The following is a 22,208-nucleotide window of genomic DNA, read 5'->3' on the forward strand; positions in this document are numbered from 1 at the left end:
ATCTATGCCCAAAGGTCTCCAGACGTAAGATCATTAACGTCCCAGGTTGAACATACAAACTGACAATGTAGAAGCTACGCCTCTGGCAATACAGCCAAATGATTTTATAAGTCTATGACGAAGGAACATATTTTAATAGGTCAATATACGATCCCAGAAGGATTTAGTAGTCGTTAGCGCTTCCATCGTGCCGTGGCTTAGATTACCGGCGACACATTGATCCACGTATTGGAGGTCTTGCTACTTTGTTCAATAAATAGTAGCAACACTTAAATGGCTCGTGGTCCTAGTTTCTTTTACAAAATGAAAGCATCTGTCCCTCTCGTAAAATGAGCATCTACCATGATTCACTAAGGTCAAACCATCTACGGCTTGCTACCATTCGTTTGTCAGTAACGCCTAACGATGCCGACCTCAAACTGCCTAGCGTAACGCTAAAGACTTACGAATTTGAGGAGAACGCAAAGCCAGAGTACTACGCGCTGTCGTATACTTGGGGAAAACCTCGAGAGGATGTTTCAGACTACACAGCAGAAAGCCGACGATCCATCGTATTAAATGGTGAATCGATCAACGCCTCACCTAATCTCTACGATGCCCTTCTTCAACTTCATCAGTAGTTCCCAGACAAACCAGTTTGGATCGACGCGCTATGCATCAACCAAGATGATATCGATGAGCGCCAGTGTCAAGTCTCTGCTATGGATAGGGTTTATGGTGGAGCAGATCGCGTTCTCATATGGCTTGGAGCACCCACACCTGACTTGATGGCAGGCCTCAAAGCTACAGAGCGCATAGCACAGGTCGCCACACGAGAGTCGAAACGTATCATCAAGAATCAGCAATTTGACTTCTGTTACCGAATGGAGGATATGGAGTCTCGATACGGCCTGGCACCATTGACCATGGAAGAGATTGATGGACTTGTCTCACTTTTCCAATACAGTTGGTTTTCTAGGGTGTGGATTATACAAGAAGTTTCTTTGGCCAAAGAAGCTGACATTTTTTGCGACGGTTTCACCATCTCATTCGACAAAATTGGCTATACGGCGGCTTTTTTACACTTGAGTGGCGTTATAGGGGCCATTTTCTCAAAGCTTTCAGGAGCTGGACGCAGTTTTCATCAATTGGACTGGTATCACCTTTACAGGGCAGAGAAGATACAGATGCTACGCGAGTGGTGTAAAGGCTCTCGTAGTACATGGACCGATGTGCTTTCATTAATCGACATGACAGCTGGTATTGAAGTCGAAAATATGCGTGGGTCGGCAGGGTTAATATCTACGATTTTGCTGAAACTGCTCATGTGGACTACTGGCTTTCAAGCTACAGATACAAGAGATTCCGTATACGGTCTTTGGGGAGTTTTTCAACATGTGGCCAACGAACAAGGCGTTACCATTCCTCAACATCCCATGCCAAATTACAACATACCAGCATCACAGGTACTTGAATCCATCGCGGCTGAGATACTTGAAGCTACTGGAGACTTGACTCTACTGGCTCTAGTCAAAGACCCAGTTCGACGTGTGACAGCAGACCTTCCGTCTTGGTGTCCAGACTTTGGTCCGTCTACAGGGATGAACTCAATATTTTCACCGGGCTTCAAATCAGTGACTCGACCGAATGCTAGTGGTACGGTACGATATGGTGCTACCCGGAGAGGCAAAGCTTTCAAAGTTCACGGTAGTTATCTCGGCACGGTGAGGCTTCTTGGCGGATCTTTCGAGAAGGTCATAACCGCGGGCGTACACGATTGGGTAGAAATACTACTCAAGATGGATCGTACCTATGCACATACAGGTCAATCGTCCATGGAGGCCTTCTGGCGAACATTGATCTGGGACCACGATTTTACCAACCGGCCAGCCAAGCTAGTTGATAGTAAAGCTTTCGAAAGCTTGGTACTTATGTGGATAGCCGGAGCCTTTCAGAAGACCTTACAAAAGGACGGATTAGCTGCCGCAGAAAGAAGCTTCGAAGCTTATCGTATACTCGACGATCTAGCTTCCCACATTCCTGACAGTGCCTTTCCAAGCCATGCAGAGCTTAAATCTCTATTGGTCAAGTTGAACCTACTGAGTGGGCCTTCAGAGGAAGTGCTTTCCATGTCAGAACAAGCGGCATGGATAGAGGATATCAGGAACACGGGGAAAACATGTTTTGCAGTTATTGGAGTGACGTCGCGGTATCGGCGTCCGTTTCTTACGGATAATGGGTATTTGGGTTCGTCTTGCGAGTCGACGCAAGCTGGAGACGAAGTGTGGGTAGTATCGGGATGTCCTGTGCCATTGGTATTGCGGAAGAGTGGTGATCATGAGGGGTGCTATACACTGATTGGGGAGAGTTATGTACATGGTGTGATGAATGGGGAGGCTGCTGAAGGGACTGTCGCGTGGAAAGAAATAGACTTGGTGTAAATACTGCATTCGAAGTTTTGAAAACTAACATCTGATAGTATTCTTAAATAATTGTGCCAATTGCTTTTTAGAGCCGCGTGTCTTGTTAAAAAAAGCACGCCGGTTAAACTGATCTCGAATAATATCAACATTAGCTCTGTGAAAAAGGATCAAGCTCCTAGGGGATTAGAACAATTGCCGAAATGCAAATTTAGTATCACCTGATTTTCTGTCAGTTTTTGAAGTTTGATATTAACCATGATAACAAATATATGTCTTCAATTCAGCAAGCCGAGGTTATACTTCAGGGTATATATAAAACTTCGGCAAACTCAATCTGGCGGTTAACGCGTGGCGCCATTTAAAGCTTTGACCGTTTGAAGACGTTACATTAATGTGGATCATGTTTAGTTTCATTTACTCTAGTGGCAAATTGCCTGACTAGTGGAGACGCAGCATTTTAAATCCTTCCATCTATCTTTTAAACTCAAACAAATTGATCAATCATTAATATATGGATTATATATGAAATCTGAACATCTGGTAGAGAATGCTGGAAATAGATTTCGGCATCTCGGCATATCGCAGGGCAATGTAACTCCCTTCATCATGATCAACGTACAGCATGGTCTTGATGCCTTAATAGCGGATTCCATTCCACAATTAAAACTAGACAACGGCCTCTTTGCAGTATCTAACCTAGCTCCGTTCAGCTGCGAATCCGCTTTTCGGCCAGCGTTTCAGGAGACGTGTTCACCGCTTCGGACTTATCTTGAAATAGCACCGGCGGATGAAACATCCGTTCCTAGTGTCTCCAAACATGTGACGGCATTGAGTTGTTTCCAGCTATAAGTACTAACCAACGTAACATCCACTGCAAGGAAATTTGGACTTGGAAATCATATTTTTATAATTGTTATCAAAATCAGTCAATATGGCCGCCGAATCTAACACAAAACTCAACTTCACCGAGTTCTTCAACGTCATCGACGGAAAGCTCGAAACTACCAAGGAGACCCTTCAGAACACCAACCCCTCTACTCTTGAGAAGAACCACCCAGTGCCTGTTGCAAGCCAAGAAGATGTCGACAGAGCTGTTGAAGCTGCCAAGAAGGCTTCTGAGACCTGGGCTGATGTTCCCTACAAGGAGCGACAGAACCTAGTGGCCAAATATGCCGAGGGTATTGATGCTATCAAGGATGACCTTGCTGTCTTGCTGGTCAAGGAGCAAGGAAAGTCTGTAAGTCTAATGGCTGTATTCTCATAATGAATTTGTTCTAATGAGGGAAAAGATGCAATTGGCCCAATACGAGATCATGTTGGCTGTTCAGTTCCTCAAGGGATATGCAGAGCTACCTGATCCTCAGGAATTGATTGAGGACAAGCCAGGCCGTAAAGTCGTTACAAAATACGTCCCTCTGGGTGCGTCCTCTCACAACTAATCTAGCATCTCGAACTAACCAGCAATAGGTGTTGCCGTCGGCATCGTTCCTTGGAACTGTAAGTCAACCCTCCTGAGAACACTTTGAACAAAGCTAACAAATCCAGTCCCTATTTTCTTAGGTAAAACCATCTTGTCTCGTTTATTTTCATAGTATTAACCTTTCCCACAGCCACTGCCAAGATCGGCCCGGCTCTGATTGCCGGTAACGCTTTCATTCTCAAGCCATCGTAAGTTCCATGATGATTTTATCGAAACAAGCATAATAACTCTTCTGAACAGTCCTTTCACTCCCTACTGTGGACTGAAGCTCGCTGAGCTGGCCCAACAGTATTTCCCCGCAGGTGTCGTTCAAGCACTCAGCGGTAACGATAGCCTTGGACCTTGGCTCACAGCGCATCCCGGCGTCGATAAGGTCAGCTTTACTGGATCTACAGCCACTGGAAAGAAGGTCATGCAGAGCGCTGCATCAACGCTTAAGCGCGTCACTCTCGAATTGTGAGTCGACTCTCGAAATTTAGTGATCAATGACTAACGTAGACAGGGGAGGAAACGATCCCGCCATTGTCTGCGATGATGTTGATGTTAAGGAGGTTGCTCCCAAGGTCAGTTCTTGAAAGGAAGACTTAAAGAGATGTACTGACTCTGTTACTTAGATTGCTTTCGGAGCTCTCATGAACTCTGGTCAGGTAAGTCACGGAACGTCCTCTGAACTGAGCTTGACTAATGAAGAAAATAGCTCTGCATGGCCATCAAGCGAATCTACGCCCACGAGTCTATCTACGACGAATTGGTGAAGGAGTTGGCCGCAGCCGTCAACAGCTTTACTGTCGGTGATGGTCTGGACAGTAGCACAGCTCTGGGTCCCGTACAGAACCACATGCAGTTCGATAGAGTGAAGGATCTGCTCTCCGATATCGAGACCAAGGGTTACAAGCTAGCCGCTGGTTCCACCAGTGCATCAACAGCCGGCAAGGGATACTTCATCACCCCTACCATTGTCGAGAACCCCCCTGATGATTCAAGAATTGTTGTCGAGGAGCCATTTGGTAAGTCACACTGTCATTTTAACCATATGGCACTAACATTTTGTAGGCCCTGTCTTCCCCGTGTTGAAGTGGACCGACGAAAAGGACGTCCTTCGACGTGCCAACGACAACCCTATGGGTCTCAGTGCCTCTGTCTGGACTAAGGATATGGAGAAGGCCGAGAGAATGGCCGGCAAGATCCAGGCGGGTACAGTCTGGATTAACGCACACCACGAGCTCAACTACAATGTTGCCTTTGGTGGTGCTAAGCAGAGTGGTCTTGGTGCTGAGCATGGAATCGAGGGTATCAAGGCGTACTGCACAACTAAGTCCCTGTACTTCAATGCGGCTTAGAGTGGAGACATCCTTCTCGCTTCTCACTATTAGCTTGAGACATAAAAATAAACATTCAATCTTGGCATCGTTTTAGCTCCAGCTTACAGCAACTAACCCTGACTGCCGAACAGAACACTCAAAGTAAAATGCCTATCTGATCAGGTGCGTAGGATTCTCATATCAGGTAGAATAAAAAACCAATTCAAGGTACCGCTTAATTACAGTCTCTTTTAATGTCCTCTCGAAACTCAGAATCACAAGTCCCTCGGATCTCCGACACTTCAAACTCCAAGCTCACATAAATCTGGCATCCTTCGCCGCCCATGACCCTCCCTGCCTCCTTGCTACCCCCATACTTAAGAACCCTCTGCGCCATACCCTCCGCAACAGCCTCATTTCTACTTGGATCATTCAATTCCACACCCTGTCCGTACTTTGCGAACCCAGCAACGGCAGCGTAGCCTAGGCGTCGAGCGTAGAGAAAGGCGATTTGTTCATCAATAATGTCAATGTATATTCTGGCACAGTAGAGCTCCTCGGTCGCGTTGGCGGAGCTGCACACTGATGCGACAGGGACTTCGGATAAGATATTGGGGTCGTAAGGAGAACCAGGCGACACCTTGGGGAAATTTTCAAGGGTTGCGTTCGAGGATGGTTGATAGCTGCAGAATGAGGTGCATGTTGCGAGGGCAGCGACTTCGAGAAGGAGGTAAGCTGTTGACAATAACGGCATATCTGGGCAATGTGGTTGTTGAAAAAGAAGCTGGAGTCGATCGTTTGAGTCAAAAGACAAGGTGGTATTCGATACAGATAGGAGATGAAATGGGGTATTTATAATTCTTTTAAGAGCTGCTTTGCCAACTGCCGATTGTCATACACGTCATTTGAAAGTTAAGTGAGCTTGTAACGGCGACGATTGCCGAAACTCTATTCGTACTCCACCGCGAACTCTAATCGCCGTAGTGATATCTATCTCAGCTCGTGTCTCTGCTCGACTGCAGGGAGTTCAACGGGGTTCTGAGTACTCGGCAATTCGTGAAGTGGCGGTGGTGATGTTGAATTTACGGGAGTTCTGTCGATTGGTGTCTTGTAACCGGCAAGCTGGGAATGGTCTCCCATAGGTGTGCTGTGACTAGCCATCGCCTCATCAGGTTTAGTAGGAATGCCACTGTTGCGTCTCTTACGTCGCCAGAGAAAGAATCCTAACAGCGCGAAGGCAAGAACGCCTAGTACGGCTCCTATTGCGATACCTGCAATCGCACCGCTCGAGAGGCTGCTAGAACCTGAATCGGAGGACGAGGACAAAGCGGAGTCTGTGGCTGCTTCGCTGGACGAATCTGTTGTCGTCCCTGCGTCACGTGTTGACTCGGGAGGGGGCTTGATATTGGTGAGCCATCAAGTTTGATATCCAAGTGCTGGAGGCAGACTTACGTTTGTGAAAACAGTGCTGTAGGCATCATCGTTAACGTTTTTGACACTGGTCATCAGCCAGCGCTGCCTTTTTTGGTATCCGTCAAGATTTGGGCTCATAAAGACGGCGGCACCAGGAATCACATCGAGATGATACTTGGTGCCATTTGCGACGTTTGTGAATAAATACGTTTCAGTCTTATTCGTCCCCCATAGAGACACATCCCATTGTTGCGACTCGGTTCCATCACTGTCGGTTAAACAGGCGCGTGTGCGTCGATTCTCGACCGATTCCCAATCTCGATAACATACAGCGAACTGTTTCCGTGTAGTCGTTTCGGAGCAGCGAAGGGAGTATCGGCCTGGTTTGTTACCGATGGGTTGCTGGGAGCTTTGTTAGAAAACTTGGACATGATATTGTGTCTTTGTGCATGGAACGTACAAATTGCCAGTATGTTTTCCTGTTGGCAACGGAAAAGACACGAAACCCATCCTCCCCACTATCCTCCTTTTGTGTTTGTAGCATGCTTTTGAAGTCTCCATCGTAATCGTCGACGTTCTCTTCGGTCAGATGGTACCAGACATTGGGGTCGATGTCGGTCGCCTTTTTTAGATGGTCAAAGTCGGACATGATGACAGCTTTTGGGATATTTTCGTGTTCTGTAAATTTGAGTGACTAGTCGATGATCGTAGAGAGATGCTCACGGAGAGCTTAGAAATTGTGGAAAACAAATGGGGGCCCGACTCCTTTTGCTTATTATTTTTATGGTCCGACTTTAAGATCAACATCTGCTTCGCCCCCAATGCTGACATGCTAGGATCTTTAGGTAATGATCTCCAATTATTTAATGAGACTCAGTAATAGTCACGCACTCTAAGAAAAGAGGCTCGGTCCAAGAGCTTGGTAATCTAAAGACGTACAGTGCTATCTAGTCTAACAAATAAATCGAGATCCGTCTAAGCGATATTGAAGCATAAAGTTAAAGTTCACAGCGGTAATGATCACACCACTATAAGCTAGCCGCCGTTATCCCTGCTGAGTCAGATGAGATCATAAGGCCGAAAATAAATCAGGGAGCAGTCCGATCAGTCCAATAAGAGGGCTGGGCTATTGTGATAATTCTTGTGAGGCACGCACAGAAGATGGCGAATAAGGATGATTCAAGCTTCTAATCCCTGTCTGATGGCTGAACTTGAGACACTGTTCTACAACTTTCAGAGGTGGAATATTGGGAAGGATGCAAATCCCTGGATGAAGCTGAAAGAGTTGCACACCACATTATCTACAATCAAGACCTGCGATAATGTTATTTAATTCTGCCAAGCCCATTTCCAGTTTCTTATTGACGCGGTCCCACACACTCGAAATGAAGGCCTATCTACGGTCCAACATTATTGTTCTTCTCCTTGTGTATCTGAACACAGTCGCTGCCAGGCGTGGCGGAGGTTCCTGGGGAGGTTCTGGTGGAGGCTCCAGTGGTGGTGGTTCCAGTGGCGGGGGCGGATCTGGAGGTGGCAGTGGAGGTGGCAGTGGAGGCGGTACAGCCGATAATCCTCCCCCAGGCTTTAATCCATGGTCTTACCAGAATAATGGTATCTTTGATGAGAGCGACACCGGCTGGAAATGCGACCCGAAATCCTGTGGATGTCAGCAATTGACTGAACGAGAAATTGTTTATGGTATCCCGGGGCTCTACTACAATGGCACCTTGACAATACAGCACCACATCACAAATAGCTCGGCGTGGCTAGACAAGGGCCCCGGAGCCTGTGGTATGGCTGATGATGAGTCAAACACGTACAAATACCCAGCTCTCTTCTTGGTCGCCCCAACAGGAAACAAAACAGATGCAAACCCTTTCCATTGGAGACTATTAGGGTTCCAACCAGCCGACCAGACTCTGGGGGCCACCGGGCCCTACATTGACATTTATCAACGATGGGTACACCTTAGATCGAGCGATTTCGTCGTGTCTGGAACGCCATACGGTGGCACCTATTTTTATGATACCTCCATAGGACGCTATACGCTTTCAGATGCCACAGACCGTCATAGAAATACCACTCCCTACTGGTCGACCAAAATCACCAATTCCGACATTGAGAATATTTCTGCCCGTGCCGTCTACAAGACAAAACCACCTCTGCTTGACTTGGATCCGGACACTGACAGAGTTGAGCCCGCCTCGAGCCAGTACATAACCTTTAGTGATGTATGCGCTTGGAACTCTGAACTTCCATCCTCCGACGAATACAAAACACTCCAACGCAGTAACTTTTCCAGCAATGACCATATCAACACGACGACGCCTACGGTTTGGCTAGAGCCTGGTGCAGTGGCTGAAATGAAGGGCATCGGCGCCTCAAAGATGACTTTTACTCTTCAATCGAGTCTTGATAGAGTAATGCCCTGGATGAATCTACGACAGGCATATTGCGGGGACGGTTACAAAGAAGGCACGCAAGATTACACGATTGACGATCCATTTGAACTCGGATACTTCCAATACCTGACGAATAACGACGAGTTAAACGTTTGGAGACTCGACATGTCCTTCAGTCTTTCCTTTGAAGGAAGCCTTGTGCGTGAGAATAGTACACGCATAAATGGAACAGGCAAAGACGGTTTGGTGTTTGATGCCACATATGAGACTCCTCCGCCGGATAATACATTGCCTTCGGAACATGATGGCTCGTCTAGTGGCTCGGGTAGTGACTCGGGTACGGCAAGTCTGTTGCTACAGAGCTCTAGTACTTTTGTCACAATCGTCAGCAGCTCTACGGTGTTATTGTTCTTGTTGGTTGGTTTGATGTGAGATACCGTGCTTACATAGTCAGACCAGTGAAAGAATACCCGCCTGCTTCTATCGCAAGTTATTGCATGTTGCACAATATCTACCACATGGAAGCAAGTGTGAAAAGCCCACCTTCTGTCCATTTTCTAGCTTGCGAGTCTTCATGTTGAGGCTTCGTCCCATTGAGTATGCGCTGAGTCAATTGACGCTAGTAGCGTGACCTTTGAGGTTTTTAACGATTGTCGGAAGCAGGGTACCATTTTAGTTTAGCTTGCGATGTGAGCCATTCTTACTCGGAAAGCATAACAAAGGTAACTCCACGCTTGTTCTGAAAGTATCCAATCATGTACATTGATCTTGTTAGTTTACTAATCGTCTGATTGATAGAAGGTCTAACCGCCTTACTGGAATTTAGATGATTTTGATGACGTGGAACATCTCGCAAGGCACATGCATATAAGGACAGAGAAAACGTTGAGGTTTTGATGTAGTATGATATGACGAAAGCAACATCTGCCGAACTTGAAGACTGGAACCCCTCCACCATCGCAAACCATTACCGAATAGGGTTTTATTGTGACTTGACGTACGGAAGATCTACAGAACCTCGGTAAGTTTTCACGAATTAATCATGGAAGTTGAGTTTAGTAACACGTGTGAAGGCTAGTAGCCAGATGGACAATTGTTAAACTGAACGACAGTTTGACAAGAGCATGCCCCACGAATAATTATATAAAACCTATGCCCGTCTTGCTCGGTGAAACATTCCAGCTCCTTTAAACTTCAACGATCTGACTCAAGCGAAATGACTTCCCGATCTGCAACCACTCTATGTGAGCCTAGCTCCTCATACCTTGAGTCAAGCTCCGCTATAACCTCAACCCCGAGGTCCAACCCAAAAGACTCCATGAAGTCCACCTGGCGTCATACCGATCGAAGAAACTGGACAACATCGCACTGGTTCTTCGAATATTTAGGCATTCACCACGTCTCCTTGGATAAGGACGTACCTGTACATCAGAAAGGAGATAAAGTGCCCTACACACCAGAGTGGCAGTTACATCGTTGGGTTCTTGTACATTCACTGATTCCGATGGCCATACATCACCTCTTTGTGAGATATACTGGTCAAAATCTCACCCCGATGCAAGCCTTTGTCTTTTACACACTTGCTTTCAAGGTCGCCGCCGTCCACGAACTCCATGCTTTGCGTCGCGTCGGACATCTGACGGGGTTTTTGGACGGCGATGTACATGCAAGGGATGGAGTACCCGATGTTGGAGTGACAAAAGTTATGAAGAGCCTCATTGCCACCTCGAGCTTCCGCCCAGTCTTTACGGTATTCCTCGCCTACCGTACCGCCCAATCACCCTCGAGTATGAATTGGCTGTGGCTACCATTGGAGATTGGTTTATACGGTATCGTACTGGACTTTTGGTTCTACTGGTACCACAGACTTATGCATGAGGTCGGTGGTCTATGGAAATATCATCGCACCCATCACTTGACCAAGCACCCGAACCCACTCCTGACACTATACGCCGATTTCGAACAAGAGGTTTTCGATATCGCCGTCATCCCGCTCATGACCTATTTCTCTCTGAAGATGTTAGGATGTCCAATGGGTTTTTATGAGTGGTGGATATGCCACCAGTATGTTATGTTTACAGAGCTGTCCGGTCATAGTGGCCTACGCGTGTGCTCTTCACCTCCTAGCACACTTACCTGGCTTTTGCGCATATTTGATGCTGAGCTTCTTATTGAGGATCATGATCTTCATCACCGCAAGGGTTGGAAGACAAGCGGCAATTATGGAAAACAAACTCGGTTGTGGGATAAGGTTTTTGGAACTTGTATTGACCGGATTGAGTTGCAGAGGGAGAACTTGGACTGGGAAACGCCTGTCGACCTGCCGATATTTTAACAGACAATTTTTCTCCAGATAATAGTTATGTCTGATCGGGGAATTGAGGGGGGATATCCAAGGGTTTTGTAATTATATGGCATTCAAACATCGCTACTTTGTCAATGTTGTGCTTGCGCGGGAGACACTTTATCTTGAAGTATGGGCACATACATGCCTGAGGAGATACATAGATAGTAATCTAGGCTAGCCTATGGCAAACGGCCCATTGACAAGTAAAAAGACATTCTTCAGTTCAAGCCCTAATCCCTTTCTTCCTGTTCCACAGTCGTGATCTTGTCACCTGGCTCTAGAACACCCTTGCGCATGACATCATGCACAGAGATGTCTATGTTAGAATGTTTGACGCCCTCGAAAATGATGTCGATCTCCTCCAGTGTCTTCTTCTCAGTGGACGGGAAGTAGAAGTACATGATGGGCAACTCAAACGCCAGGTTCCACATGGCGGTGATAAGATAGAAACCCCAACTAGACCATTCCATAGCATATGGAATAGCAAAAGTGTTGAGGAATGCGGTAGCGTAGACGACTCCGCTGTAGAAACCCAGACCATTACCTCGCATAGAGTAAGAAAGTACTTCAACTGGATACAAGGTCGCTAGAGGAGTCCACACAAAAGAGTATGTGCCGTAGAAGAGGAAAATTAAAGCAACCTGAGCTGCTGATGTTGACGTGGTGGGGCTGTTGCCGTATAGTTTTGTGAGAACGGCGATGATGATAAGCATGAACGAGATGATGGTCGTTGAACAAACTACATGAAGAAGTCAACTGGTTAGCGGGCATACTGACCAAGGGATGAATATACTTACGGAAACTCTTACGCCGTCCGATTGGATCAGCCAAGACTGCACCAGCACCTGCACAGAACAGGTTGAAGGCGCTCAAACCGATGTTGATTCCTAATTGGGTTTGTGTCTCTTTGATACCAATTGACGTGAGGACATCGCCGAGATAATATGAAACAATGTTGTTACCGCTTACTTGGCAGAAGACTGAAGAAGATACACGTCAGAATATTAAACACAGGATATATGTTCGAAATCATTGTAAGACTTACAGGCAACGGCAGCAGTGACACCTAGTCGCCATCTGTTTGATCTGGTCTTGTAGAGTGCGGCAAAGTTTGTCTTCTGTACTGTCTTCTCATATTCAAGGGTTTGGCAGATCTCATCATACTCGATAAGAACAACAGGGGAGTTTGTATCACCATCACCGTGATACTTGACAAGAATATCGCGTGCCTCCTCATGGCGGTCTTGGTAAACTAGCCATCTTGGGCTCTCTGGCAGAAAAGGCAGAGGGAGGATGCAGCAGATGGAGGGGATCAATTGCAGCTAGACGTGTAAACTTAGTACCAGTGCAGTATTAGAGTACTAGTCATAGTTACGTACCAGAGATGGAACTCGCCAAGACCAAGTTGAGTCAATGAACTGACTTCCGTATGTAATTCCGGCGGCCATCAAACTACCGACGTACCAGGAGGTACCGTATAGACCAGTAAGCATAGTACGATGCTTAGGATGAGCAACCTCAGAGATATACCTGTGATGAAAGATTTAGCAACTTGCGTGACATTAATTGGAGAGACATAAGCATACGCTGGAGCTGCCGTGGCACCAGTGGTGACAGAAAACCCCACAAGCAGTCTACCAATGCAAAACATGGCCTCGTGTACAGCTGCGCTCTGGATCACTGCGCCGACTATGGCGATGATGGAAGTAATTGCCATACCCCATTTTCGGCCATATTTATCGCTGATAGGGCCGGCGAAAGGCATGGCAAGTACAGAACCTGCAAAGACGATGGCGACATTGAGGGCAATGAGATGAGTGTTTAGATTAAAGTACTCGGTATATGAGGGCAAGATTTGCAGGCCGTTCTAAAGTCACGTCAGGTAAGATTAGCAGAGTCATGAGTTTCACAGTAAAGGTTACGCACCATCATGGATGAATCATATCCGATTGTGGCTGAATTGGCCGTAGCGACAAAACAACATATAGCTAAGAGATATGTGCCGCGGCCATCACGTTTGGTCGGCTCCGTAGAGAGGTTTGGAGTTGCAGAAGACATGGTGTATCCGATCCAGTGAAATAGTTACGTTGCGTCACTGTCACGAAGAAAGTTCACCGTTGGAGGAAGCACAGATTGAACTGGGTTGCATCAACTGGACCAAAATGCTGGGAATTCTGGGTCTATTAAACAGCCCATCGGATCTTTGGACTAACCCATTCCATCGGTCTCGGGTATGGTTGCAATCTTTCGACTGTTTTACGCCAAGGATGCTCATCCTTACACGAGTTGTTCCCTTTCCGCTTTCTTACACTCTTGTTCCCTTGGGGCGGGACCCAATCAACCATGATCTCAAAGCCAACTGTCGGCCAAGATACGGCTAAAGCTAGGCTTCACTGTCATATTTGAATCCTATCTCCATTAGTGGGAAAAGAAGAAATGCGATATTAATCCTATAGGCTAAGCTGCGAGCTGTGGAGCTGTCTTTAAAGCAAGGATTTGATAAGGTGGCTGGGATGGGTGCATATCATAGGTTCAACGTTAACTATCAATTGATATTCCTAACTTAATGACCCGGACATTGGATCAAGGACAAAGATACCCCGTCGATTGACTCCTAGCTCGGTCCATAACGTGCTTAGTGATATGAACTATCCTGTTCCCAGTATCGTGCTCCCCATCCCCCCCGGGGCCCCTCGACTTATGTGGGTAAGTCTCGAATCGCGGAAGGCAACCCAATCGGAATCACTAGATATGGCCCCGCTGTGGCTCTGTTCAACTTCTTTTAGGAACTCCAGGTCTGCGGGATTAAAAGTAAAGGTCGGTTCGGCCAACTATTATTCTGTCCAGTTTATTCAGGTGTTTCGTCACCCTCTAACAGAGAAGCCATTCTCATCGTAGCTGAAACTAAACAACCTGAATAACTATCGTAACTTAATCTGCCATAATAAAAGCAACTCGCGGTTCGTGAAGCGCTTTATTAGGGTTCAGAGGTTATCTTTAGGATGGAAATACCCACAAGTTTATGTGCAAGCTGTAGGCCCGAATAACCAATGAGTGACTTATCTCTCGCCTCTATCACCCGCATCCACTATACGGATATCCTCGGGTTGAACGCCGAACGTTAGGTGGGTCATAATGAAGTTGGGGACAACGCCAAGCGAGCTACCGACTGGGAACAGCCCAGTAGTCACTGTAGAAGGCTAGGTAGGATCATCCGTGAATTTGCCATAGTTTACCCTCCTCGCTTCGAGGCTCTGTGTCGTCTTACCCCAGGTGTAGTTTAGCTCAGCCCTCAACTGGCCAAAGTGATAAGTACTATCTTTCCATTTGTTCCATGGTGTGACTGCTTAAACTTTTACATCAGCAAAAGAAAATGGAGTCCTCTGTCTCTAAGCATGAGCTGGTTGCAAAACTGACACTTGAAGAAAAGGTGTCGTTGCTTGCCGGAGCTGACATATGGCACACTCAAGAAATCGCTAGGCTTGGGATTGGGTCAATCAAGGTAGGCATAGATAAACAGATTTATTACGAGTGTCATACTAACAATCATTTACAAGACAACGGATGGTCCATCTGGCGCTCGAGGTAAATTCGTTGCTGATGGAGCCAAAGCTGCTTTTGTCCCTGGCCCTGTTTGCCAGGCCGCTACATGGTCCAAATCACATATGAGAGATCTAGGTCGTCTTCTCTGCAAAGAGGCAAAGACAAAATCTGCACACGTCTTACTGGCTCCTACCATTTGTTGCGCACGGAACCCATTGGGCGGTCGCAATTTCGAGTGCTTTGGTGAAGATCCTTTCCTCAGCGGTTGTCTTGCGATTGAGTATATACAAGGAGTTCAAGAGACGGGTGAAGTAGCTGCCACCCCCAAACACTTGTAAGTGATATTCCACGGTCTCAACTGTATCAGTATCAGAACCAATGTATTCCAGCGTGGCAAATGAGCAGGAATATGAAAGATTCAGCATCGACGCCAAGATCTCAGAGAAAGCCCTGCGAGAGATCTATCTGCGTCCATTTGAAATGGTCGTTCGAGGTCCATCACCTCCAGAATGTCTAATGACATCCTACAATTCTGTTAATGGTTATCACGCAGACATGAGTCAATATCTACTCGTCGATGTTCTTCGAAAGGAATGGGGCTTCAAAGGTCTAGTTATGAGCGATTGGGGCGGCACAAATTCCACGCTTGAAAGCCTTCTAGTCGGCCTGGATCTTGAAATGCCGGGGCCACCAGAAAGACGAGGCAAGACGCTTCTGCAACTTGCGCAAAAAACCCCACCAAACCCGAATCTTCTTGAAGCGATAGATGTATCTTGTTCTCGCATTCTAAACTTGGCGGAGAAACACGGTCTTACTGGACTGACGCCCGAAGCTGCGCGTCTCACTAGAGAATCTTCAGAGACTTCTTCGACGAGCACGGAAGATATAAAGCTGATGCGAGATATTGCAGCCAATGGTATTGTTTTGTTGAAGAACACAAAGTCCACTCTACCTCTCAGCGCTAAGGTATTGGACGGAAAACAGGTTGCTTTTATTGGCCCCAATTCTTTCGTTGGTACACCAGGAGGAGGCGGTTCTGCCAGCATGAACCCTCAATATCTGAGTCATCCCATGAAATCTTTCAAAGCAGCTGCCTCGGATCTCGGATTCGATGTCTCTGTGAAACACGCTTTGGGTGCAAACGGGCGAAAATGGTTGCCTTTGTTTTCTAAGACACAATGGTCTGCCGCCGGTCTCGTTGATGATGGTAACACTAGTGGAAAGACACTCTTGCGCGTCGATTATTTTGCCTCTCAGGATCTCACGGGACTAGTTCAAGAGACACAACTACGCGATGATTCAACCGTCGATATGTCTGACAGCGCACCCTTAGCCTTCCAGGTCGACCCTGTACCGCCATACTCATATCGCATAACTTCTATTCTCACACCATCTACGAGTGGACTGCACTCTTTCAGTATCTCTAGCGTTGGCGATGCGACCCTTCACGTTGATGGCGAGCTTGTTATTGACAACCGTAGCTGGACACAGCCTGGAGAAACCTTTTACGCATTTGGTAGCGCTGAGGTTATTGGCAAGAAGACTCTCGAAGCGGGTAAAGAATACAAAGTTTTGGCAGAGGGATGGGTACGAAAAGAACCTCGGCCTGACGCAGGCTTCTCAGCGGAGGCCAACCACGTCTTTGCAGCTCACCCATCAATTCGCCTTGGTTACCAGGAACAGCTTCCTGGCGATGAAGCTCTCATCACTGAAGCTGTTGATCTGGCGAACGAGAGCGAGGCTGTAGTTGTTGTGTTGGGACTCAGCGATGAGTGGGAGAGCGAAGGATATGATCGCCAATCCATGAAATTACCAGGGAAACAAGATGAACTCGTCCAAGCTCTTGTACAAAGAGTCAGCCGACCCGAAAAGCTCATCTTTGTTAACCAATCCGGTTCACCTGTAGAATTTCCCTGGATCGATGACATATCGACTATGTTGCAGGCGTGGTATGGTGGTCAAGAAGCTGGTAACGCTCTGGCGGATGTGCTTCTTGGAACTGTCAACCCTTCTGGCAGGTTGCCTATAACTTGGCCCAAACGCTACGCTGACCTTCCTTTCGCATCTGATCCAGAATCATGGCCAGGTGTCGATGGAACTGTTACATACAAAGAGGAACATCATGTCGGTTATCGTTGGTATTGCCAGAACCGGCCAGTATCGCCGCAGTGGTGGTTTGGATATGGCCTGAGTTATACGCAATTCACCTCTAACATCACAGCAGTCGATGATAAGAAGAGCGAGTGGAAGGTCCAAGTCTCAGTCACAAACAAGGGAACTCTCTCAGGTGCTGAAGTTGTTCAAGTGTATTTCTGGCCTCTTCATCGGAAACAAGACCTGATGTTAGTTGGTTTTGAAAAGACTGAGATTCTCGAGCCAGGGCAGAGTGTCCAAGTGGAGGTGCATGTTAAGAAACGTGATGCAGCACGCTGGTTAAGGAATAAGTGGCGGCTTGAGTCAAACGAATATGCCTTTGGCATTGATATGGGTGGGGACAAATCGCCTTGGGCAATCAGCCATTCAGAGTTAACGTGGGAAGCATAAAGGATAGAATGATATATACTGTAAGGAATAATTTGCTAGATTTATCTTCGGAAAACGGCTATCTAAACCATTATAAGGTAGAGATATATATTCCAATAAACAATAGAGTTCTTGTTAAATCCACTTTAGTCTTATTTCTTAAGTCTTTAGGGTAAGTTAAAGACATAAACAACCAGCACGCTCGGATATTTCTTCTTTTCCAGATTTGGCATAGACTATAAAAATAGTCTATGACGTATAATAATGCTCGTTTAAACTAAGTCACGAGATCCACAAGCTGTCGAAATCAAATGGAAACATTATTGAAGATGTCCTCCCTTACCTTCGCATAGATTAGAAGGTAGCTTTACCATTCAAATCTTAAGCTGTCATCGCAATTCCAGCCAATCAAATACTCCCTGGCACGAGACGGTTCTCGAGTCTCGGCAATACGTCACAGGCACTAGATTCCGCATTAATCTAGAGAGATGACGATCGACTACAATGACATTACGCATAGATAAATGTCGGCTGTTGATTAGTTGATACGCCCAACAAAGTTTCCTCGTGTTTTACCTTCATTCGTATAATGTCCTCGGAAAATTCATAACTCATCGGACCCCGACTGAGACAGCATTATATACGTCATTTACATACCGACAAAAGTTCGATAGTAACCCGAGATGCCATTTTTATATGACATCATTAATCAAATCCAGACTCGGGCCAAAGTTAACCCGTTCTGGTCAAGCTGGATTTCAATCTATTTTTGTCCCGGTCCCTTGATCTGGACCTGAAGGGCCAGCCTGGACCCTTCTAGAATCCTGCAGCGAACATATACCATTTCGTTTAATTCAATTGAGCTGCTGAAAGTAGTCTGCATTGAGCAATGGCCTCGCACCCAACAAAACTGCTGTGGGACACCCCTGGGAAGCCGAGTTCCGTTCGGCACGTAGAATACGAGGTCTGGGGCATCGTGACGCTCATTGTTCCCCACAAACAACAACACTTTGAGGGTGGATCTGCTAGTGATCGACAAATGAGGCAATGAACGGATGTTTCGGTGATGGCGGCCTCACTACATAATGACGATGTGATACCCTCTTTGGACCTTCTATCATTATCTTATACCACTCAATCTCTCAACAACACTTTTACCAAACCACTACAAACATATTCTTCCTTTACCACATCAACAACATGAAGTTCTTCACCACCGCTCTTGTCTCCGCCGCTGCCGTCTCGGCCTCTTCTGTCTTTGAGGTCAAGGACTTCTCTGCCGGCTGCATTCCTCACAGCTCTCAGTGCCGGTTAGTTTCTTTACCTCGATACTCTCACAAATTTCTCTAACATTCTCTCAGATATGCTTTCCACGTTATCCAGCCCGGCACCATGGAGACATGGAAGAACCCTGTCCACTGCGTTGCCCTGGTTCAGTCCAACGACGGTCTCCTGCCCAACGTCAAGGAGGCTGCGTGCGACGAGTCATCCCGAACCTTCGATATTACCCGTGGCAAGAAGGGTCTGACCTTCACCGTCTCTCAGCCCGTTACTCCCTCCAGCAACCAGACTGGCAAGCACTTCATTCCCAACAAGGAGCTCTGGGTTTCTAAGCAGCCCAACGCCGAGGTCCAGGCCTACAAGGGCCCTAAGAAGTTTAGCCTTAACTATTAAATTAGTGTTTTAGGGGATTGCAAGCGCGTTATACCATTGTATCATCAATAGACTCATAGAATACCTTTGAAACAATCAACCTTTTAAATATTATATTGTTGCCGCGTGAATGAGAACACTTTCTTCTTTTAACAGCTGACTTTTTTGGAATCATCAATTAGTATTTACCATTTGCGGGATCTTGGCTGAGAAGAGTAACCTGTAATCGAAGCGACCATTCGTAGCTGTTAATACCCATAGGTTATGACACTTATATACGTTCTTGTTCGATGTGTTTGTATGTACTGGCTTCTCTATTACTTGCATATATAATGAAACGTATACATTAGATGGCACTTATATACTTCTTCTGTATATAAAAGTAGTTTAAATATTAAGGTGGATACGATTGTATGCCGAATTATTAAAGCATAGAATGGTGGGATTAGACACATTAGATCTATGAGAATTTATTAACTATACTATTGTGAAAAATCTATCTAATAATTGAATGAAAATTTGGTCACCCTCGTCACATCCAAGTTACCTCAGATCACTGCTTGCACAGTTTACCAGTGTTCAGATCATAATCCCAGGCATCACTCCCCACTCCAGAAAGAACCCACAGGCTGTTAGTAGGGTCATACTTGTTCTTAACCTGCACCAACTGATCGTAATAGCGTCCATAGAAATCCTTCTTGAAATTGGAGATGAAAGGGTTTCCCTCATTCATATAGGAGCCTGTCTCAGGAGCCCACTCCCGCCACAAACTCTCAGTACCTTCCTCAAGCTGTTCCGCGGCATCTTTCAACATGTCCTGCGGCGCAAGAGATTTGTTGAACTTTGCGCCATAGCTCATGACGTGGAGGTAGCTGGAGCGCCACGCTGGGAGAAGAGAGCCGCGCATACTCTTATCGACCTTGGCAGGTCCAGGTCCTCCTTGAAGACCAATTACAACAAGTCCATGGCTAAGAAGACGTTTCGCATAGCCAACGAGCTTGTCCTGACTTAGGTCTGATAGCTCTGGGCGTCCGAGAAGACGGCTGGAGATCATCGACATGGCACCAGCTGTATGGGAGCCCCCAGCATTCATATCGTTGAAAAAAGATAAATAGCTGGACTCAGAAAGCTCGCTAGGAACAACAGTGATGAGACTGTTGTTTCGTCCTCCACTGACAGTCAAGAGACGATTCATGGTTGAGTTGATGAGATTTCGAACAGCTGATGGTGATTTGTTGTAAGCGTAAAAGCCCTGGCTAATGGTCACACCGGTCTTGGGGCTGCCTGAAAGAATTGTTGCACCAGCCAAACCCACGTCCATGAGAGAAGGATGATCTTGCAGAAGAGCAGCCAGCGCTTTGAAGCTGGCTTCAACAGCAATAGAACTGTTGCTAGCAAGGCTAACAGAGAAGCCGGCATTGACGACTCTGGGTGCAGCATGAGTCTTGATAACGTATTCTGTCACGATACCGTACTGGCCTGCGCCACCGCCGCGAATTGCCCACAAGAGATCCTGGTTTTGGGTGGCATCGGCTACGATGATCTGACCCTCGGATGTGATGACTCGAACTTGGTAGATGTTGTCGGCTGCAAGACCGAAAGTACTGGACAACGGACCATGGCCTCCTCCTTGGATGTGGCCACCAAGACCGACGGTGCCGTCGTTGCCGCTCACGATAACACGGCCGTATTTCAGAGCGTGGCCAACGGCTTCGAAATAGTTGAGACCGCTTCCTGCAATCAAGACAGTATCTGTCTTATTCGATCCCGGTATCTTCCAATCTCGCACAAGCTTTTTATTCTTCAAGTTATGAGTCCAGATAGATAGAGAATGAGCACCAGCAGATCTATTCTCGCATGTTAGTCTCTGAAGTGGTTGGTAATTACTTTCAAACTTACCGTCCAAACAAATCATGACCAGTTCCCTTTACCACAATACGCATGTTTCTCTGGGATGCCCAGCGAGTAGCCATGGCGATTTGTTCATCGCTGGTGGCATTGACAACATGGTTCGGATATCCACCCAGATGGCATCCACGGGCCTCGTTATAACCATCGGCACCGGGTGGTAAACACGAGTTGTTCGCATATAGTGGAGAAGCAATTGACTCGGGTAGATCAGCATGAAAGGTGGCGGCAGTCCAGTTGCCCTCGACGGTGCGGCAAGATAAGGGCGAGTCTAGAGGGTTACCCTCATAGCATGAAGAAGCGGCTGGATGGGTTTTGAGTAGTGCGCCGCTGATAGTTCGATTAAGTTCTCCCCATTCTTCGACAGAAGGCCACTTCTGATCAAATGGGGAGAGTTTGCAGGCTGGGGATACTGAGGCTAGGACCGAGCCTGCGAAAGCGAAAGCGTAAAGCAGCATCATGTTGAGGACTGTGTTGTCGAATGGATGATACGATGTTGTGAAGAGGAGTGTCCAAACCTTATATATAGTCATTGAAGGAGAGAATAAGTGATTGACTTGACGTCACATCGTTTCTTTGCATTAAAATTCTCCGTTGAAAGGGCATAGGGGACAAACAGTTTAGTGTAACCCGTTGTTTGATATACGCGTATAGCTCAATCCCACCTTATACCCACATCGCACTTTATCTCGTCTCTTTTTCGTCTCAAGGGACTATGAACGCACTTTCTGATTAGTTGCCCATCACAGCCACGGCATCTCCGGACAGATTTACTTGGTTTAATCACACCAAGATATAGAGACGCGTCAGTTATGGTCCACTTGATTGAGGTCCAGGCGTTAGCGGTGAAATTAGGCGGGTTTCAAGCTGGTCTAGTTTGAAGCGAATGCGTAAAAGATTCGATTGGTCAATGAGTAGCTTCCGGCAAATGCGACTTTTCGCATTATCTCGTATTATTAAAAACCCCGAGATAGTTAAGAAGCCTGACCGGAGCGGACTTATTCGCAATGGATGACTAACTACACGCTGGTAATTAATGGTCACAATGAGATATCGCACCCATGCTCATGGCATCGGTATTATGCTTTAGGGTATTTTCAGGTGTTTTGAACTACAGGTGAAGAGCAACGATTAATATATTAACCACCATGTTTAACTCACCATTCACAAGTGTCTGTAACATAATATAATGGATTTCTTTGGTTTAACTCCTTGATCCTGATATCAAGCCAGCGC

General features: G+C 46.6%; 10 protein-coding genes across 10 annotated transcripts; 6 read left to right on the forward strand and 4 right to left on the reverse strand.

Moving 5' to 3' along the window:
• Positions 1 to 329: 329 nt before the first annotated feature.
• FSST1_010363 (HET domain-containing protein) lies at positions 330 to 2,271 on the forward strand (the record flags this gene model as incomplete). The annotated part of the gene is made up of 3 exons (XM_083233387.1): positions 330 to 561; positions 637 to 2,188; positions 2,241 to 2,271. 3 exons carry the CDS (start codon positions 330 to 332, stop codon positions 2,269 to 2,271), a joined length of 1,815 nt encoding a protein of 604 aa, XP_083080059.1.
• A 1,062-nt stretch (positions 2,272 to 3,333) lies between these two features.
• Positions 3,334 to 5,222, forward strand: FSST1_010364 (aldehyde dehydrogenase family protein; the record flags this gene model as incomplete). Its single annotated transcript, XM_083233388.1, has 10 exons — positions 3,334 to 3,639; positions 3,692 to 3,821; positions 3,870 to 3,899; positions 3,948 to 3,962; positions 4,013 to 4,070; positions 4,123 to 4,338; positions 4,385 to 4,445; positions 4,497 to 4,529; positions 4,580 to 4,889; positions 4,936 to 5,222. 10 exons carry the CDS (start codon positions 3,334 to 3,336, stop codon positions 5,220 to 5,222), a joined length of 1,446 nt encoding a protein of 481 aa, XP_083080060.1.
• A 196-nt stretch (positions 5,223 to 5,418) lies between these two features.
• FSST1_010365 (chorismate mutase) lies at positions 5,419 to 5,937 on the reverse strand (the record flags this gene model as incomplete). The annotated part of the gene is made up of 1 exon (XM_083233389.1): positions 5,419 to 5,937. The coding sequence occupies one exon, from the start codon at positions 5,935 to 5,937 to the stop codon at positions 5,419 to 5,421; it is 519 nt and encodes a 172-aa protein (XP_083080061.1).
• A 236-nt stretch (positions 5,938 to 6,173) lies between these two features.
• FSST1_010366 (uncharacterized protein) lies at positions 6,174 to 7,245 on the reverse strand (the record flags this gene model as incomplete). The annotated part of the gene is made up of 3 exons (XM_083233390.1): positions 6,174 to 6,581; positions 6,636 to 6,998; positions 7,057 to 7,245. 3 exons carry the CDS (start codon positions 7,243 to 7,245, stop codon positions 6,174 to 6,176), a joined length of 960 nt encoding a protein of 319 aa, XP_083080062.1.
• Positions 7,246 to 7,981: 736 nt separating this feature from the next.
• Positions 7,982 to 9,430, forward strand: FSST1_010367 (uncharacterized protein; the record flags this gene model as incomplete). The annotated part of the gene is made up of 1 exon (XM_083233391.1): positions 7,982 to 9,430. The coding sequence occupies one exon, from the start codon at positions 7,982 to 7,984 to the stop codon at positions 9,428 to 9,430; it is 1,449 nt and encodes a 482-aa protein (XP_083080063.1).
• A 784-nt stretch (positions 9,431 to 10,214) lies between these two features.
• Positions 10,215 to 11,333, forward strand: FSST1_010368 (sterol desaturase family protein; the record flags this gene model as incomplete). The annotated part of the gene is made up of 1 exon (XM_083233392.1): positions 10,215 to 11,333. One exon carries the CDS (start codon positions 10,215 to 10,217, stop codon positions 11,331 to 11,333), a length of 1,119 nt encoding a protein of 372 aa, XP_083080064.1.
• A 242-nt stretch (positions 11,334 to 11,575) lies between these two features.
• Positions 11,576 to 13,403, reverse strand: FSST1_010369 (uncharacterized protein; the record flags this gene model as incomplete). Its single annotated transcript, XM_083233393.1, has 6 exons — positions 11,576 to 12,084; positions 12,143 to 12,325; positions 12,391 to 12,667; positions 12,725 to 12,875; positions 12,932 to 13,212; positions 13,272 to 13,403. 6 exons carry the CDS (start codon positions 13,401 to 13,403, stop codon positions 11,576 to 11,578), a joined length of 1,533 nt encoding a protein of 510 aa, XP_083080065.1.
• A 1,315-nt stretch (positions 13,404 to 14,718) lies between these two features.
• On the forward strand, positions 14,719 to 17,432 carry FSST1_010370 (uncharacterized protein; the record flags this gene model as incomplete). Its single annotated transcript, XM_083233394.1, has 3 exons — positions 14,719 to 14,847; positions 14,903 to 15,222; positions 15,278 to 17,432. The coding sequence occupies 3 exons, from the start codon at positions 14,719 to 14,721 to the stop codon at positions 17,430 to 17,432; spliced, it is 2,604 nt and encodes an 867-aa protein (XP_083080066.1).
• Positions 17,433 to 18,611: 1,179 nt separating this feature from the next.
• On the forward strand, positions 18,612 to 19,085 carry FSST1_010371 (uncharacterized protein; the record flags this gene model as incomplete). Its single annotated transcript, XM_083233396.1, has 2 exons — positions 18,612 to 18,721; positions 18,773 to 19,085. 2 exons carry the CDS (start codon positions 18,612 to 18,614, stop codon positions 19,083 to 19,085), a joined length of 423 nt encoding a protein of 140 aa, XP_083080067.1.
• A 532-nt stretch (positions 19,086 to 19,617) lies between these two features.
• FSST1_010372 (putative isoamyl alcohol oxidase) lies at positions 19,618 to 21,433 on the reverse strand (the record flags this gene model as incomplete). The annotated part of the gene is made up of 2 exons (XM_083233397.1): positions 19,618 to 20,911; positions 20,964 to 21,433. The coding sequence occupies 2 exons, from the start codon at positions 21,431 to 21,433 to the stop codon at positions 19,618 to 19,620; spliced, it is 1,764 nt and encodes a 587-aa protein (XP_083080068.1).
• Between the last annotated feature and the right edge of the window lie 775 nt (positions 21,434 to 22,208).

This window comes from Fusarium sambucinum, chromosome III (assembly GCF_050947815.1).
Source record: "Fusarium sambucinum isolate potato_lamoka chromosome III, whole genome shotgun sequence".
Classification (NCBI taxonomy): domain Eukaryota; kingdom Fungi; phylum Ascomycota; class Sordariomycetes; order Hypocreales; family Nectriaceae; genus Fusarium; species Fusarium sambucinum.